The following is a 19,864-nucleotide window of genomic DNA, read 5'->3' on the forward strand; positions in this document are numbered from 1 at the left end:
GAAATTTGGGGTACACTTAAAAAATGCTATGAAGTATAATATAACAATTCTATGATGAAAGCTTCATCCAATCTGTGGTCTCTTGTTCATACTACGGGATATTTGGCCACATTCATTCATTTACTAGCTAAGTTATTATTGCTATTTAATGTTTATTGAGTGTTCACTATGTGCAAGGTGAGTATTTCTCGAACTTTTTATTTTTATAATCCCTCATGCCCTTCATCTCCGCTCCATCAAAGTCCAAGTCTACAGTTCATTTCCTTTTTGGCATCTCAGCAGATCTTAAAATCTGTGCGACAGGGAATACTTAAGGTGGGTTCAGGATGTGGAGGAAACTGTCACATTCCATTCCTATAGCTCAGAACTCGCAGATACCACCGCAAAGAGCACTTTGAAGTCGAGCAGCCTGAGTCACCACAGTCTCACTGGAGCTTTCGTGCAACCTTTCCGGGGGTCCTGGACCCTCGGTGCAAAAACACAGGGTGAGGCGCTTTTCAGACCTTGCATATGGCAGGATGTCTGTGCCATGGTGTCTTACCTCCTCTGGCAGCAGCGGGCTAGAGGGAAGTCGTGCCTCCCTCCAAGAGTATTTCAAGCAGAGAAAGATTTAATAAAGCAGAAAGGAAACTAAAACAATTATTGGCTAGAAGTAAAGCTGGATTGTATTAAGCACCTTGGTGCAGAGTACTGAGCTAAGTATCTAACGCACATTATCTTATTTATGCCTCTCAGCAGTACTCAGTGGTAGCTGGCATTGAGCAGAAGGCATAGATATTTCCCATAAACCCCCTGACCCCCATACAGGCATAGCCTCCCCATTAGCAACATCCCCCACCAGAGTGGGACATTGTTACAATGGATGAACCAACACTGACACATCATTATCAGCCAAAGTCCAGAGTTTCCATTAGGGTTCACTGGGGGTTGTACATTCTGTGGATTTGGACAGATATATAATAACATGGACCCACCATAGGGTATCATACAGAGAAGTTTCACTGTCCGACCTCTTTTTTTCCAAGTAACTAAAGGTTAGAGGGGTCAAGTGGTTCTCAGTGGCCACGGTATTCAGCCAGAGCTAGGCCTGATGGCCATCTCCACCTTTGGGAGACCTGGGCTTTCCTTCCAGATTTGTTCTTTTCTTAATAGAAAGAGATCAAACCTTCTTTTGTCATAGTTTCTCCATCTTTAAAAGGAAGACAATACAGGAAAAATGTCTCCTCCTGTATGGATTTAGTTCCACTTTAAGTCACATCATGTCTGTGTCCTGTTCCCTGCCAGGCATTGTACTCTGTGAATCATTGAATTAAAGAGGACAATAAAGGGACTGTTGCCACAGAACAACTAACTCATCTTTGACAGGTCAGGCTTATAGTTTCCCTATTATGAATGGGATCATTTGGATGCAACAATTTTTGTTTTGTAGTTGCTGTTACTGTTGAGATGATTGCTACATATGACTCTTAACGTCTCTTAAGACCCAGAACTTACTCTCAGGTTGTTTTGTTTTCTAGTTTATTTAATAGTCCCAATGGTTTGGTTCGGTTGTCAAGTCATTAATGTATTTTGTTGACCTAAAACAGTGATTGCCAGTGGGATGATTTTGCCTCCAGCAAACATTTGGCAATGTCTAGGAACATTTTTGGAGGGGTTCCTGCTACTGACATCTAGTGGCTGGAGGCCAGAGATGCTGCTAAACATCCTACATGCTCAGTACAGAACCTTCCCTCTCCCCCATCTTCCAGTCCCCTGCTCAAAGAATTATCTGGCTCAAAATGTCAATACTACCAAAGTTGAGAAACCCGAAAACAATGCAACACTGTTTTCCACATTTGTGAGAACTTCAAAAATTATATTATACAGCTTCATTCTTACCCCAACCCAAACTCCACATGCCCAATTCCTCATGGACTTAAACATTCAACAAATATTGAACCCCTTTTATATCCCTGGGTTTGAATTAGGTAACAGGAATACAGTGATAAAGAAGCTGGAAGTGGTCCCTGTGCTCATAGAATTTACAGTCAATGGCTTAAGTCATGGAAATATTCTAGTTCCAGACTGAGGGTGACACGAAGACACAGTTAATATAAAAGACTTCAGTGTTGTGGGACCAGCTTTATTTGATTCCCTATATTGTAGCGTACACTTTCTTTCCTTTGTTAGAGCAGCTTGAGCTTTAGAATATAGCGATCCCATGTAAAAAACACAAAAGTAATACCAAAACTAATTCTATTTTGTGTGTTGCAGATGTGAGTTGATGAGCGCTGGCTCTCATACCTTATCAGTGTATTATATATGTGGCAGTCCTTAATAACACACTAACAAATGTTTTAAGTCACTGTGCACATTCATACTAGAGAGAGATACCAAGAGAAATTAGGAATATTCTCCAGAGGTCATTTAGCTTCAGCGGAGTGAACAAACAAATCTGAATGTTTTTGTTGAGGATCCAAACGAAATAGCCCACAGGGTCCTTGCCAGCCCACAAAGGGTTCCCATGTCAGGAATCTCCAGTCTGAGTTTAGAAAAGACACGGTAAGAATTCATGGATGTCCTCCTTTTGTTATGCAGATGTGCTGTGGACCGACATCCCACCGATATAAACATCAATTTAACAATACTTTGTTCGGACTCCAATGGAAAGAACAGATCATCAGCCAGAATCCTACAGATAATAAAGGGGAAAGATTATGGTAAGTAGAGCATAATTTGTTGATTTGGCTTTAGTTTGGGCCTTGTTTTATTTTAATATATTAATTGAAGAGAAAAGGATTTCTACAAAATGAGCATTTGGGAAAGCATAAAAACATTGACCTAACAGTGGTAAGGGAGTAACTTGCACGAGTTTTTAAAGGTCCAGTGACACTCACAAGCCCCAGGAATTCCATTTGGGTAATTACCTTTCCATGGATTGAAGTGTGCTCTGTAGATCCCAAAATTTAACGGACCTTCAAAAATTAGCTGTTTAGATTTTGCTCATCTGAGAGTCAAAATGAATAACTTCTATTTATTTAATATATAAGGGAGAACTTGTCTTAACATCTTATATACAGCAGAAAAAACAAGTTAAAGGTAAGAAATTGCTGAAACTAGCACACCCAATATGCTAGTCTCAGCAATTAGAAAAATAATGTGTTTCAAATAAGAATGTAATTTTTTTAAGTGTCTATTTTAGAGAAAACAACGTAATAGACTTGTAAAAACATGTTATTTACCCAAGTCATGAAAACGGGATGTTTAGACATTATTTTTAATAACATGATTACAAGAGTGTTTTAGAGATGCATATACAAAATAAAGTTGGGTAATAATGAAGGCCAAAAAACTCAGTATTTTTTAGTGTTTGAGTATTTACTCCTTTTGGAGGAAGCAATATATCAAAATTATTACGATTCAGGGAACACAGTAGATTAAGATTATTAAATTGATTGCTCCTTCTATTTACTCATTCAATACAGATATTTATTTAGCACCAGGAATGAAGCAGCTGTGTTAGTTCATGTGGTATTCAGTTATTTTACTTTATTTTTTTTTCAGGTATTCCTGTGTTGTGTGTGTGTGTGCGCGTGTGCGTGCGCATATCTTATAAAAACCAAACCAAAGAATGATATGTTTTGAAAAAAAAAATCTTATGAGACACTGGTTTGATGGAATTTGGCTATATTTATGCAGATTAAACTAAATTCTCCAATCACATTAATTGGGGTTCTGCTGAAACTGGATACAATATCCGTAGCCTTGCATTTATGTTTTCAAAACCCATCCACAGAGTCCTCTAACAGCATATACATATATCAAATCACCACGATGTACACCTTAAATATTTTACAACTTTATTTGTCATTTTTACTTCAATAAAGAAGAAAACAAAAATAAAAACCAAATAACCACATCCACAGTACTTACTACATGCCCACCCCTGAAGTAACTTTATAAACTTGACTCCTTTCATTAGAGGAAGAACTCTGTGTGATAGGCACTATTATTGGCCACATTGTACCGATGAGGAAGGAAACTGAGACACAGAAAGGTTAATTAACCTACAACATAGAGTGGCAAGGCCTGGACTTGAACCCAGGTCGACTGATTCCAGAGTTCATGACCTTAATCATTCAGTTATGCTGCCTTTCAGTGAACTAGTTAAAACTTAATCTTTTCTACTTTTTATAATATAGTCACCATAACCACATGGCAAGGGAGAATTACTTTAAAATTACCATCTTCCCACAAAAGCTTTTGCCTAAAATATTGCCTGTTGATAATGACTTATTTGACATTAAGCACATAATAAGTAATTTTCAGATTAATTTACAACTGGCTTTAGATCTTTTCCATTGCAATTAGCGTATGCATAGTCAAGTATATAATGACATGCATGCAAAGACTGAGATATGTAACTATACACATGTACTTAAAAAGAACGGCGGCAATAGACATTGTTAACCATACAACTCTATAAACAAAACTATTAAAATAGTTTAAATGAAGATATCACTTGAGTGACAATGTCTTTAAATATACAAATGTGGTTTTAAAGATCTTTTATGTACTATACTTTTATTTTCATTAAAATATGAATTTTCAAACATTTTATATAACTTGACAGATGTCTGGCTTAATTTACTGAGTATATGCAGAAGCATTTCTACAAAAAAAATTCAATTTTAAAACAATTGTTATTTTTTAAAGTCTTTTGGTTCTTAAGTAAATAACCATGATTTCCAAAATATCCAGATTCTAATTTCATCGAAAATTTGGTATGGGTGGCTATTCTAGCAGCAAACATTTGTAGAGCATTCCCATTTCAGTAAGCTGCACATGGAAGCTCTTTATATTTTATACTATTTAAGCAAAGGAACTTAATTATTTTTACTAAATATCTAGAACAGGATTCATCTTGTGTATCATGGGACACATTTCAAATTTAGCCTAAATTACCATAATTATATTACTTGATCTCCATTACTTTTATTTCATAAAAATGTTTCATTTGATCTAATGTTATGTTTATTTCTTTCCAGAAAGTGAGCCATCACTTTTAGAATTCAAGCCATTCAGTAATGGTCCTTTGGTTGGTGGATTTGTTTACCGAGGCTGCCAGTCTGAAAGACTGTATGGAAGCTATGTGTTTGGAGACCGCAATGGGTAGGTTTCCTGATACCACAATTTGATGTATCAAATGACATATCCATTGATTAGTGGGCAAACTGTCATAAAATAGTCAAATGATTGTTTCTCTTTTGGGGGTTAGGTCTGGGACACACATAAACATCATTATTTCCTTTTTGTTTCATTATGTATGGTGGTTTAATTAAAGAACTTCCTAAGAGATGCTTTTTAAACAAATTTGATTAAGTTCATAAAGTAATTTTTAAGAGCAGAGAAGTCTTCAGATGGACTTTTCATATTATGTAGGCTTTTCCCTTCATCCTAACATAAATTTATCATGACAATGAGTAATTTGAAAACTATTGTTATACATGACTTGTGTAAATATTTTCCAAATTATTTGGAAATTAGAAGGCTAAGGATTTTTGTTTTTGCCAGACTTTCAGAACTTTTAGCAACAGAATTTAATTAGTCTCTATCAGTAAGAATACTACACAATTAAATTTTAGCCTCCTTTTTAGAGGTCACTGTGTGGATAATTCTCAGGAACTCTTAGTGATGAAACCCACATTATGAATCTTGTTTCCCAAGTCACTGGCATTCAGGCATATGGCAGAACTGCTATGCTTGGTCGCTAAAAGGAACTAGAAAAGTTTACTGACCCCATGATCTTCCCCCTGTCCCTCTCTCTGATTAATAGCACAGCATGGAGTCTAGTCCTGGAGAGGAAGTATCAGTCTCTGGATGAAGGGGAGGGCTTTTCTCATACTCAGGTACTTTTAGTGCCCCCCTCCAAACAAAATACTATCTTTAAGTACTTTCTCCCCACATGAGAATTTCACAGTATTCGCACACATTATGGGCTATATTATTTTTCCTTTTAGAAGCCAGGTTTATGGCACAACTATTCATTGTGACCTTAATTCTAAGCATTTTATTGTGGTTGTTTTGTTTGTTTTTTTAAACAAAAGCATATTTTCATTGTAAGTTTACGGTATATTTTTGTTGTAGGAATTTCTTAACCCTCCAGCAAAGTCCTGTGAGCAAGCAATGGCAAGAAAAACCACTCTGTCTCGGCAACAGTGGTTCCTGTAGAGGTTACTTTTCAGGTCACATACTGGGATTTGGAGAAGATGAATTAGGTACTGTACAAACTATTTCTATGAAGTTCCATTCTCACTCCCTAGCCCAAGAGGCTTTGTTTTGCTCTGAAGAATAAGTGTAACAGTCTTGCCCTCCATTTGCTGGCAATGTAACCCGCAGCAAGGGTGACCTACCGTGGAGATTAGAGATGGCCCAGCTATGTATTCTCTCCCAATGACCTTCCTCTGGGGGGTCTTCACATCTTATTTCCACTCCAAAAATATAAAAGTAACAAAGCAGGAAAATGGAAGGCAAGAACAGAAGAGAATTTTTGAGTCCTAAAGAGAAGAAAATCGTAAATGTCTACTGATACTTTAGATAAATCTGAGTCATTTGTTTCTATTCTCTATCTGAAAGCCTTTCCACTTATCTGTGTCTCCTTAAATAAAGAAAAAATCTGTTGTAATCTCAGTCTCACCTTATCCTCTATTTCTGAATTTTTAATTTTATTTTATTTTGTGCATTGGGGCATGCAGTTTGTACATGATAAGCTGAATTTGTAGATCTGCTTTCGAACAGAATAAAAATTATCTTCTGGATGATGATCTAAGGGATAACATAAAATATATTTGTTGGTATGTTATCAAAATGTGCACAGCTTACAAGCAAAAAGAAGTTGAAATTAGAATGCCATGAAAGAGTGAAAATGCTCCAAATTTTAAATTATAGAGATAAATGTAGCTTTCATAATGACTCTATTTAAAGAACAGCATCCAAACAAACCATGGCTGTTATGCTTCTTTAGCCTCAGAAAAAAATTTTAGGTCTTAAGAAAGAAGAGTTGTGTTACCCATCTAAATCAGAATATTTTCTTTCTTTTTTTAATTTTATTTATTTATTTGTCAGAGAGAGCACAAGCAGGGGGAGCGGCCGGCAGAGGAGAAGCAAGCTCCCTGCCAACACAGGGCTCCATCCCAGGACCCTGGGATCATGACTTGAGCTGAAGGCAGACACTTAACCAACTGAGCCACCTAGGTGTCCCTAAATCAAAATATTTTCCCTAGAAGTCCAGCTTTGGTTTTATTACATCAGATGCAGAACTCACCAGGAATAGTTCCATGCCATTCACTTAGGTTAACAGGGACTTGACATGCATTTCAGAACTACAGGAATATAATGATTTAAAGAAGAGACCTCCAATCCCTTCTTTTCTTATTACAGAATTGAAAACATTTACAATTAATTTACCCTCGATATCTCCTAGCTCACTCAAAAGAACCAAAGAGATAACTCTTTCTCACTGAAATCCTCTGTTATGTAATTTAAATTTCATTGGCAAACTCTGGTTTTAAAATATAAATGAGGATTAAATTGTTTGTGGCAGAGTTAGAGATGAATATTTCGATGTTGTGACTGAATCATTCTGATTTCCCCAGACCTTACTGCAAATGACTCACCATCAATCATCCTGTTAGTGTCACCACCGCTGGTTAAAATACTCAAACATCTATCTGCACTTAATACTATGTTGGGAGCAGAACTAACAAATGAAGCATATACAATCCTTAGTGTCCAAAAGCTATAACATCGTGTATATTTATAATTAAGATTAAACATGCCTTGGGGCACCTGGGTGGCTCAGTCATTAGGCCTCTGCCTTAGGCTCAGGTCATGATCCCAGGGTCCTGGGATCGAGCCCCGCATCCGGGTCCCTGCTCCGCAGGAAGCCTGCTTCTCCCTCTCCCACTCCCCCTGCTTGTGTTCCCTCTCTCGCTGTGTCTGTCAAATAAAAAAATAAAATCTTAAAAAAAAAATTAAACATGCCTTCATTGAATTATGCTTTAATGTGAAACTCTTTGGCTTTAATTAGGAGCCACATGGGGGTGCCTGGCTAGCTTGGTTGGTAGAGCATCCAACTTTTGATCTCGGGGTTGTGAGTTTGAGCCCTATGTGGGGTATAGGGATTACTTTTTAAAAAAAGCGGGTGCCTGGCTGGCTCAGTGGGGGGAGTGTGCTACTCTTGATCTTGGGGTTGTGGGTTCAAGCCCCATGTTGGGTGTAGAGATTGCTTAAATAGATAAAACTTAAAAATTTTTAAAGAAGATTAAAAAAACTAAAGAGCCATAAGAAAATGAGTAGGTTTTTGCATTTTTTGAAACAAAAAGTATTGAGAGTCTGTTTTTTCTATGTGTGTGTTTTTTTGTTGTTGTTTTTTTTTGTTTTTTTAGCTATAAACCAGGAGGTTAGTTGTAAGAATTAAGTGAAATAAATAGTATAAAGTACTTGACAAAATAAATATTAATTGTTCTTTGTTTACATTCCTTTGCTTCCTAACTTCATTTTTATTTTTTCTGTTGTGTCTGCATTTTTAGTATAAACCCATAACATCCTTTCCAGAAGTAAGAAAGTAGTAGAATGTGCTAAAAAAAAAAAAACACAATAGAGTGGAATAGAGAAATAGAGATTAATCAAGGACTATTTCATGAATGAGAACCAAATATGAATTTTAAAGCCCTATAAGCATATCATCATAAATACAGCTTATAATTCCCTATTCATGTGATCCATTATATGGAAGTAGTTGTACTAAACAAGAGTGGTTCTCTCCTCTGTTGTGTTTCATCACTGATAACACAGCCCAACACCAAGAATTAAAGAGGTAGAGTTGGGATGAACATCAGGTCTCTCTTTTCCCAAATATTTACTTTAATATATTTGTTTTAAAAAACTTAAATTAAAAGGATTCCATCTAGCCTCCAATTATCAATTAATAATAACAACATAGTAACCAAACCTTTTGATCTTAGGCAGAATAAATGAAGATAAAACTTGCCACTCAACACTCATGCTACAAATATTTATTGAGCACCTATTCTGTGCAAAGCTTTTAGGGATACAGCAGCAGATAAAGAGACATAAATTTTATATTTTAAAGGAGAAGGACAATAATAAATAAATGGAGATAGATATATACATATAGTGTCAATTAGTAATAAGTGCTTTGGAGAAAAATCCCATTGTGAAGAGGGATAGAGATTGCTACCTCTAGGGTTGGGAGAAGTGCAATTTTAGATAGTGCAGTCAGGAAAGATGATATTATGATATTAAGTACAGCCTTGAAGGAGGGGGAAAAGTCAACCTAAGGGAGATCTAGAGAAGGACAGAAGCCTGGGACAACTTGGGACAGATGCTGAGACAGGTAGAGCCTGGAACAGCAGCTGAGATAGGAACTGAGTCAGGAGCCTGGGACAGGAAGAGCCTGAAACAGCGGGGACCTTAGATAGGAGCCTGCGACAGGTGCTTCTGTGTACAAAGTCAAGAGGCTAGCGAGACTAGGGAGGAGGGAACAAGAGGGTGATATATTGCAGATAAAGTCAGACAGAGCAGTAAAGGGGGACATCACAGGCCACTGCCAGGACTTAATTTTGCTGTAAGAGAGATTAGAAGCTATTGGAGGTATTGAAGCAAAGGAGCGTGATCCAATTAAATGATCTGACTTGCTTTAAAAGAATTTCTGGGGTTGGTATGTTGAAATTAAACATAGAAGAACAAGAGTAGAAGCAGGGAGATCAGTTAGAAGGCTACTGCCCTAATCCAGGAGAAACTGGTATCTGCTTGCTCTGGAATAGTAGTAGGATATAGAGAGAAGTGATTGGATTCTGGATGCACTGTGAAAGTACACTTGTGAAACTCATCATCTTTAGGCAAGTGATCTTCCTTGAGGATATACGGAGATAATACAGATAGATATAAATACATACACACACACACACACACACACTCATATACCCACACATACATATATACATAGATCTACAAATAGATATAAAAAATAAATCTAAAATATCCACCTATCGATTTATATAAAATATCTGCCTAGGCAATAGGCAGTAAGGCCTTGTGATACTGTAAATTAACTTACTGTAATTCTCTCTTCACAGGTGAAGTTTATATTCTGTCGAGTAGTAAAAGTATGACCCAGACTCACAATGGAAAACTCTACAAAATTGTAGATCCCAAAAGGTGAGATCTCTTCATATTCCTTTAAGTCAAGTAATGTTTGTCCAAGTTGTTTTACTGTGTTCAAATTGGTGGTGACGAATTGCAATTAGCAGTCAACAAAGATGAACACTTTGGCCATGTGCATATGAGGTCTAGATTTGACTCTGCTGGACCTTAAAGCCTTACTGTGTCCACATATTCATGTCATTCTTGCTGCCATCAGAGAGCAGCATTCTATTTGTGGAATCAGCGTCCTCAGTTACATGCTGGAGAAGGACCCTATGTAGGGCTGTGGCTTTAGCTTTCATGTTGGAAGCAATAAACCCTCGGGTTCTTTCTAGAAAACCTGAACCATACTGGCAGACATTACAGCTGTTCAGTATGATTTTTTTCATCAGGTAATCAAGACAAGCTATTTGGCCGTTCAACATCTGAGCCTCATTTCAAAACTATCTGGCAGCTCACAGCTCTCATGCAGGCCTCTGTGACGAAACAAATGGAAACTGAAGAAATGTCATTTACCCCAGCAAGAGGAACACTTGAAAATTGAATCTTTTAAAAAATATATTTATCCCCCCTGCTCCTTTCCACCCACCCATCAAAACAGCATTATCTTGAATCATAGTTAGTCAGTTGTTAATTTCATGGATAAAGTCAGAACTCTCAGCAGCTGCTAAAATTATATATTATCAAAAAGGTATTAGTCATCAGCTTAGAAATAACTGTTAACAGAACCTAGGGTGTCCTCAGATACCACTCCTGTTGAACACATGGTTGTCAGACTCTCGCTACACCATGCTATGAATTTCAAATTCTCTCTGTACTAACTTATCTTCATGAGCTCATTTGCATATTTAAATTCCCATATTTCAAGTCTCTTTTAGAAGAATACATTCTAATAACCTAAAAAGTTTGCTAAAGGCATGAATTTAGTTACACTTCAAACATATTATTTGTAAGTTATGATGTAGGTTTTTTCCGAAAAATCACAGACTAACAAAATAGAGATTTTCATCCTTTTCCCATACCACAAAACACTGTCTTTCTTGAGAAAAGTGTACGTTGACGTTGGTACTAGAGAACAAAAAGAGGAGTAATCAATTCTAAATGGTCTGTCGGCATATCACATATATTCATCTGTCACGCCCTGGTCATGTTCCTCCTCTATGTAACAATATACATTTTCTTCCACAATAAGAGAAGCACCCATTATGCATTGTAGGAGATTTTTTTCCTCCTTGGGTGTGAAACGAATGCCCTCTTTGTGAAAAGTAAAATAATGAACGAAAAAATATCAGACTCTCTGGTGATGGTTGAAGTTGGCAATATTAAGAACAAAACGCAAAGTAGCAGCATTCTCCTGATTCCTAATGATGTCTAGGGATTTCACTCAGATCTAACGCCCTTCATTTCCTAATAGTCATTATTCCATCATGCTTGTCAAAGTTGATATGCTTTCACAAGCTTCCGGTTAGTCTTATCATGAATTCTTCCTCCTTCTCACAAAATCTTTCTCTCTTCATCTGGATTGTTTAGTCTGCTGGTGGTGAGTTGAGGTGAATTTTACACTTTCCATCCATTATTAGTGTCTAATTACCAGGGTTTCCATAAGGGACCTTGGCTTTGTGATCTTGGGGCCTCCTCTAGTAGGGTGGTCTCAGAGTGACATACCTGAAAGGCCTGACTTCTCATTACGGTGCCTGTTTCTGGTGAGTCCTGTCACATGTGGGGCCCGGGTTAAGATGTGTGTTTGGTTTTCAGAAGGTGGGGGCAGTTACCGAGTCCCAAACACACTGTCCTTGTATACAGGCATAGACATAAATTTCAAAATGAAGCTGACTGTAAGAAAACAAATGTTTTCATAAACATTTGTTGGGAGCCTCATGCTGTTTCAATTTGGATGCCAACGTTTATTATTATAGTATTTCTCCCTAGATGAGTTGAAGTTCTATATAAGCAGACACTTTAGTGTATGTGAACAGGATTATTTTAGAAACACAAGCTAATTACTAGTGTAACAGTGTTCAGAATGTCTGCTTCAGAGCCAAATTGTTTCTCCAAAATTTTGGAGGGAGAATTTGAAGAAAGGGCCTCATCAACTGAAAAAAACATTTCTTGTTACAGACATTTCTTGTTATATCAAAAATCTAACTCAAATTAAAATCTTAGGTTAATTGTATTCTTGTGGAGGAGTCCCCAGACTTGTTAGAATAATGTTTTCAGAATCACTACTTTCAAACAGCACTTGACTCACGGTCCTGGAAGAGAGTAACAATGAATTACAAATTTTTTATGTTTGGGGTGCCTGGGTGGCTTAGTTGGTTAAGTATCAAACTCTTGGTCTCAGCTCAGGTCTTGATCTCAGAGTTGTGAGTTCAAGCCCCGCGTTGGGCTCCATGTTGGGCATTTTTTAATAAAAAAAAAATTATGTTCTATATTACATGTCATAGAGGTTACATTCTTACTCACCATAGGATTTATGTTTTCTGTTTTTCCCTACACACATGCACACACACACTCACATATAAAGAAGACAAGGGAGTTTAAAAACCATCTGCAATATTCTGAAGTCATTTTGGCAAAAGCAGATGAGGTTACAGCATTACCACCTCAGTCTGTAAGGACAGTTTGGTCTAAGGCTATATGTTACATAATCATTTACATAGGTTTAAAATCATTTTACAGTGGGCATCCATCTCAAAAAGGATGGCAAGATAACCTGTTACAAAAATCAAATATCATTATTTATAACTTAAAAAAAATGAAAATTCAATAAGACTACAACCCGGTTTTCCTTAAGTAGAACTCAGGAGTCATTTAAACAAAAAGTAGAGAAGAAGTGAATTTTCCTCCATGTGAGAACATTGAACACACTTCAGGAATGTTTTCAGAGGTGAAACAGTTGCATCTCATCAGAGAGTGGAGTTAGGATCAAGTCAATACCAATCACCCAGCTTGCTGAGTCATCTCACTGGGTCCCCCAAAGTCTCTAGTACAGGGTCCTGCTGGCCCTGGTCAGGGGAGCTCCTTTGGCCAGTAGTTCCAGAAAACAGACTGAATACACTGAGCACAAGAGAGGGGGGCAATAATTTTAGTTTCACTTAGTCGTGCCACCTAAGACTAATCAAGACTAGGAACAAGTCCATCCTGGCAGGACAGGGAGGCAACTGGTCTTGTCTCTGAATCTTCCTTACTGAGGGAGCCTGCATCAAGTTACTTCACCCTACTCTGCCCCTTTGCCCATCAATGGAGTGCACATGATCACTCTGTCCCTTCCTCATTTCTGCGGAGTGCTTTTGAAGATGATTAAATCATACATTTAAAATAGAGTAGATTCTTTAATACTGTTGGTATTCATTCTGTGCATTCAAGAATTATTTTCAGGTGATCGCTCAACTTTTAAGGTTGTCTTTCCAACATTGGGGTAAAGATGTCTGTGGAGCTTTCAAGAGCTCTTGATACATAGTTTCCAAATGTCCAAATCATGCCCTGGATGCTTGCTCTTAATTCAGTCTTTTCAGAATCAAACAAATGTGCCTGCGGGGTGGAAATTAAAGAATTCTAACAGTTACGTACCTTCTAAGCTTTATTTTTGTAGAACACAATTTTTTTCACACCTCTGCCAAAGATTCTTTAATTTTTGCGTCAGATGAGACCAAATGACTTTTTTATTATTTTTTATTTTTATTTTTATTTTTAATATTATTTTTTTATTATTTTGAAATGTTTCCAAATTCTCCAAGAATTTGTAAAACGAAATTATTCTTAATCATTTTGATTTAATTACTATGTACCCAGTCTTACTATATTTTAACATATTGCTGATCTGTTATCCAGCCAAGTCACACAGACCCTTCCCTTAAGAGGTCTATAAATTAACAAAACAAATTCCAGGCTTGGGAGGTCATTTTACAGAAATGTTGTATCCCCAAACTCCTGTGTGACCAGTATCAAAAACTGCTCCTCCCCCCTCCCCGCCCGCCTCCTCCCCACGTCTCCCCTCGATGGCCCTTTTGTTTATTTTTTTCTTAATATCTTCATCCTACTCCTAATTATACTAGATGCTAAAGAGTCGTTTGTTTTTTGGGTTGTTTTTTTATCCCCCCAAAAAACCTCACTTCATAAGAGGAAATTGGTTCTGTTTATCCTTCACATATGTCTCAGGGAGCCAGCAGGCAGCTCTGCCATCCTAAAGAAAGTCACACATAATAGAGAGGCTTTAGCCCAATAAGCCAGTCTAGTCCCAATTCATCAGTCAAAGTTTTATGCAAGTGGGCCCCCTAGGTTGAGAAATCCCCACAGTGCCTGTTGACCCAGCTGCCAAGTCCTCTTGCTGCACAGCCACCCTGACAGAAATACAAACTGTTTAGCAACTCCATTGACCTTTCAGCTATTAACAGAGACACAGACTCCACCAGGGACTAGTTTTCAAACATGACAGAATTTCTTAACACTAGAGGTCATGAACAAGTATATGCCCTATAAAAATCCATTCAGCATGGTGGATTTGAGGTCTAAAAAACAAGGAAGCATGTTCTACGTTTTTGCTATTATTATTTTTTTGCATATCCGATAACTGAAAATGGAGATATTCTTATCTGCCAGCTTATATTTTACTCTTAATGCACTGTATTGTACGTAGTGAGGCATGATACATTGGTGGCTAACAAATCCTTCCTAAGCTGCCCTATAGCATTCGAAATTTTGAAGATATATTACCAAAGAATGGGATAAGATCAAAGTAGAAACTTCTAATGAATGAATGAGCATGCATACATAATGTATGGTAATGACCTAAGTATAACTGGAATTTTAGTCCTACTTTACCAGGATTTGCATATGTATGTATATGCACACACATTTAAACATACTCAGGTCGGGCACACCCTGCTGCGGAGAGCCATCACCCATTTCAAAATAATTAGAAAATATCATATAGCAATTTATGAAAAAAATTTTATCTAAGTGACCATGTCATTTAAGATGTTCGTGTAAAACTATATATATATATATATATCTCTCCTATTTCCTGGAGATGTGATATATGACCACAACACTCAAAGGAATGTTCTGCTTTATGCTAATTACAGTCGCTCTTAAACTATCAATTTTGAATGTTGGGATATCAATTCCTAGAGTAATTGTGCAGATTGCAATGAAGACTTGGATGAATTGCCACTTTCAAGCGGCATTTGTTAAAAAGATATAAAATGAAAAATACAAATAATGAAGAATATATTCTTCAAAATGAAACTCATGTGTTAAGAGTCGAAAATTCGTAAAAGCATTTCTTTTTAATTGCCATGTTTCTCCCCTGCCTGGGACAATGGTGAAAGTCAGATCTTAGTAAGACCTGAATTTTGTGTACTTTCATTATAAGGCAACATATCATCAGATATTGCAGTACTTGAGATAAAGGCAGATTTAACCTTGAATAAAACAGCCACATAAATTTGTAATAAGATGTTTTCTAGAGGAAGGTGTACTTTTTTTTTTTTTATTATTTTTTAAGATTTTATTTTTAAGTAATCTCTACACCCAACAACCCTGAGATCAAGGGTCACATGCTCTACCAATGGAGCCAGCCAGGTACCCTGAGCAAGGTGTATTTTTTTAAAAGAAAAACTGCTTCTTAGCATCTTTTTTTTTTTTTTTAACTAATTCATTGTAGTCGAGTTAAAAGCTAACATGACTTGTTTTTGTCAACATTGCCAAATGAGTCAAAAAGTGTAACATCAAAATTTGGGCATTTGTCACCCTAATAGTCTTGAAAGAGAACTTAAACCGACATTCTTGTGTTCCTTTAAAGGACAGAAACTTGTGTCCAGTTTTTACTTCCCATTTAAAGCATTTAGTGATATTTAAAATTTCTACCTTCCTCTGATATAAAATTAAAACACTGGTACTTCTACAGCTTTAAGTGAGAAAAGATTTAATATTATTATTATTATCATTATCATTATTATTTGGTGATTTCTAAAAAAAGTACTCTAGGCTTTTAAGTCCTTTTTTTTTTAAAGATTTTATTTATTTATTTGAGAGAGAAAGAATGAGACAGAGAGAGCATGAGAGGGGGGAGGGTCAGAGAGAGAAGCAGACTCCCTGCCGAGCGGAGAGCCCGATGGGGGACTTGATGCAGGACTTGATGCGAGACTCGATCCCAGGACTCCAGGATCATGACCTGAGCTGAAGGCAGTCACTTAACCAACTGTGCCACCCAGGCGCCCGGCTTTTAAGTCTTTTGAATTATAATGTAATCAATGTGTTTTTTTAAATGCTTATTTTCCCAATTACAAACTTATTTCTTATTTCGTGTCTAACATTTTTTATCAATTATGGTTTATGAATTAAGTTTTTAAGTTCAAACTTGCTTTTGGACATAAAATTCTGAACAGAATATATTTCCTTCTTTATATTAGGAAGCAGTGGCATTGACTTTTTATTGTGCCCTAATTTTTCAGTTTTTATTTTTATCATATGAGAATAAGTAGTTATACTCCAAGATTAAAACAGGAGATTTAATTAGTCTGCAAGTATCTTGTACCTGTCCCTGTGTTCAAGATCATGTATTATGTGCTACAGAGGGAGAATATAAGTAAGAACTTAGTCCCATTCTCTAAGGAACTTATTTTTACTTTAAATTGGGAGATCACACACATTATCAAAAATGTAAATATTATTTGAGATAAATAACACTTTGGGACAAAAAAAATTATGCAAGAACATTATACCCTATAAATCGCCGAATTAATGGCCCAGAAAGCTATGGATACTGAGACAGGTAAAATTCACCATGATTTGGCTCCCTGGCCCAGTCCATACTGCTCCACTGTGCTTTTCTTTAACACTAATTAGCTCACATATAAAAGAGAATGATGACTACATAACATGGGAATCATATAGCTTTCCAAGCAAGTATGGCCAGAATTATAAGAAAAAGAACAAACCCTCAGCCAGGCTGTTGCAAAGGCAGAGGAGGTTTCTCAGCTGAGAGGTAAAATGAAAAACGAGTGTCTGTACTGGGTTCTCCTCCCTGATGAGGCTTTCCTTCAGCCTGGGCTCTTTGCAGGTGGCACGTCCCCCAGGAGTTCATGGCCCACCTCCACCGCCATTTTGGTTTTGGGTATTCCTGAACTTGGCTGAGGCAGCCTCCAGCTCCTGTCCACATGCACAGGGTTGCCCAAACTCTCCCCCTAGGTACCAAGTTTTGCTGTTTTAGTGCTTTGCGTTGCTTTACTTTACAAAGTTGCACCAGTCTTCAGAGGTCTGCTCCAAACCTATTTTTCCCATAACCCCTATTATTTTTAGTACACAATTTTGTACCATACAAGATTTTTCAGGGATGTGTACATTGAATTAAAGCGGAAAGGCCTGTTTTTCTATATTCACCGCTAATATTGGGATAGACCAGTTTCTGAATTTAGGACATTGAAAACATAATGCAACAGGCACTGAAGGCAATTTAGTAAAATTGGACTTTTTTTGGTTTGTAAAAGCAGATGATGTTATCATCTAGTCTCATTAATTATTTCTCCTAGGTTTGCCCTTTAAGGAAATACATAACTTTTCATTTCCTAATTTTCCCATGGAGATATATATACATTGAGTTAACCTGAAAAGTTGAATGGAGATCCACACACCCTTTTAGATACTTGTGTATTGTGGTGGTGGTGTTTAGATAGTGAGATTAGCAGGGCCTGAAATATGGGTGCCTTGCTCCCTTTTTCCTAAAGTAAGAGGGCCAGTTGAGTGCAAAGAACACTGGGCTAGGAGATAGTTCCAGACTATGTGTAACTAGCTGTGTGAAAGCCATTTAATCTCTTCATACATGTTCTTCTCCTTTAAATTTGGGAATAACAGGACTAGCCCTGCCTCATGAGGATAAGTTGAATATGAAATTATTAAAAAGTATATGTGGCTTCATTATTTGCTTTTATTATGGTTTCATCTTTAGACATAGAACAAAATTTAGCGATATTTGTGAAAGTTCTGATAATCTTTTTTTTTTTTTAAGATTTTATTTATTTGACAGAGAGAGCACAAGCAGAGGGAGAGAGAGGGAGAAGCAGGTTCCCTGCTGAGCAAGGAGCCTGATGTGGGACTCGAACCCAGGACCCTGGGATCATGACCTGGGCCGAAGGCAGCCGCTTAACCGACTGAGCCACCCAGGCGTCCCAAAGTTCTGATAATCTTATCAGCACTAAGCAGCCAAACCTGTGGCTCCCTTCATCAAATCATCAGTGCCCCTGCCCCCTTTGAGTTTAGTACTCACTCAATCCCAAACTGCTCAGGTATTAGAGCCAATCAACACTGTTTCTAAATGAGTATATGCTCAGCATTTAAATTGCAGACCTCAGAATGAAGAGAACATTGGTGTCAAAAATGGCTGGGGGCCAGGCCCCTTTTTCTCAGCACTTTGTAGAATAGAGAAATGTAGTAGTTCAAAGTGATGTCTGGAAATAAGACCAAACATGGGCTTTATCCATCCTAAATTGGAATTCTAGAAATATACAGTACAAATTAAAAATTTTAATATGATATATAATGTATATAAGTTCAGAGCTATTCTTGAATTTAAATTATGTTTCCCTTTACTCCAATATCAAGGTTGCTTGGGACATATATAAAAAGATATTTCTGGGGCACCTGACTCTTGGTTTCAGCTCAGGTCATGATCTCATGGATTTTGAGATCAAGCCCCTCATGGGGCTCCATGCACAGCAGGGAGTCTGCTTGAAAATTCTCTTCCTCTGCCCATCCCCCCACTTGCTCGCATGCTCTCTCTCTCTCAAGTAAATAAATAAATATTTTTTAAAAAAGATATTTCTGCAACCTACATGTGATATAATGTCAAGGACAGTATTCCTTAAGAATACTTCAAATAGGGGGTGCCTGGCTGGCACAGTCAGAAGAGTATGCAACTCTTGATCTCGGGTTTGTGAGTTCAAGCCCCCCGCTGGGTGTAGAGATTACTTAAATAAATAAATAATTCAAAAAAAAAAATACCTCAAATGGTCCTTGAAAAATACTGTTAGGAAATGAGTATTGCCCTCAATACTGCTGCAAAGTCCCAATGAGAGCAATATTGCTTGGTTATGCACAAAGAGACGCCATTTTCTCTGTTCTTTTACCTGGAATATGATTGTAGTATGAGTGTGTAAGATTCCTTCCAGCCAGGGGCGCCTGGGTGGCTCAGTTGGTTAGGCGACTGCCTTCGGCTCAGGTCATGATCCTGGGGTCCCGGGATCGAGTCCCGCATCGGGCTCCCTGCTCAGCAGGGAGTCTGCTTCTCCCTCTGACCCTACCCCCTCTCATGTGCTCTCTCTCATTCTCTCTCTCTGAAATAAATAAATAAATAAAATCTTTAAAAAAAAAAAAAAAAAAAGATTCCTTCCAGCCAAATGGAATTTGTATCATGTATTATTTCACTAGCTGCCACAAAATGGTTATGTGTGGTCCCAAAACAGGCTGGAAATCCAATGGAATCCCAACTTCTACTCCTGGTGGGTAAACTAACCCTGAAAAGAGAAATGTCAATGTGAACAAGAAGAATCTAGTGAACGTTCAGACTGAAGAAAAAATCAATTTATGTATTAACCTTGGAGAAAGGCATTGAAAAGAGTGTGGGAGAGATGACCATGAAGTTCTACTAAAGTAGGGCTAT

The 19,864-nt window shown here is 37.3% G+C and overlaps 1 protein-coding gene across 1 annotated transcript in view; it reads left to right on the top strand.

Annotated features, from left to right (window-relative positions):
• Positions 1–19,864, top strand: part of HHIP (hedgehog interacting protein) — an 89,307-nt gene that overhangs the window by 59,790 nt on the left and 9,653 nt on the right. Inside the window, exons 8-11 of the mRNA XM_064585105.1 lie at positions 2,578–2,699; positions 5,028–5,151; positions 6,127–6,257; positions 10,140–10,221. Coding sequence (XP_064441175.1) covers positions 2,578–2,699; positions 5,028–5,151; positions 6,127–6,257; positions 10,140–10,221 — 459 coding nt within the window. The remainder of the gene's footprint in view (positions 1–2,577; positions 2,700–5,027; positions 5,152–6,126; positions 6,258–10,139; positions 10,222–19,864) is intronic.

The sequence above is a fragment of the Mirounga angustirostris genome, unplaced genomic scaffold (genome assembly GCF_029215605.1).
Source record: "Mirounga angustirostris isolate CCGP_5_RB_7025 unplaced genomic scaffold, mMirAng1.0.hap1 SCAF_2, whole genome shotgun sequence".
Taxonomy (NCBI): domain Eukaryota; kingdom Metazoa; phylum Chordata; class Mammalia; order Carnivora; family Phocidae; genus Mirounga; species Mirounga angustirostris.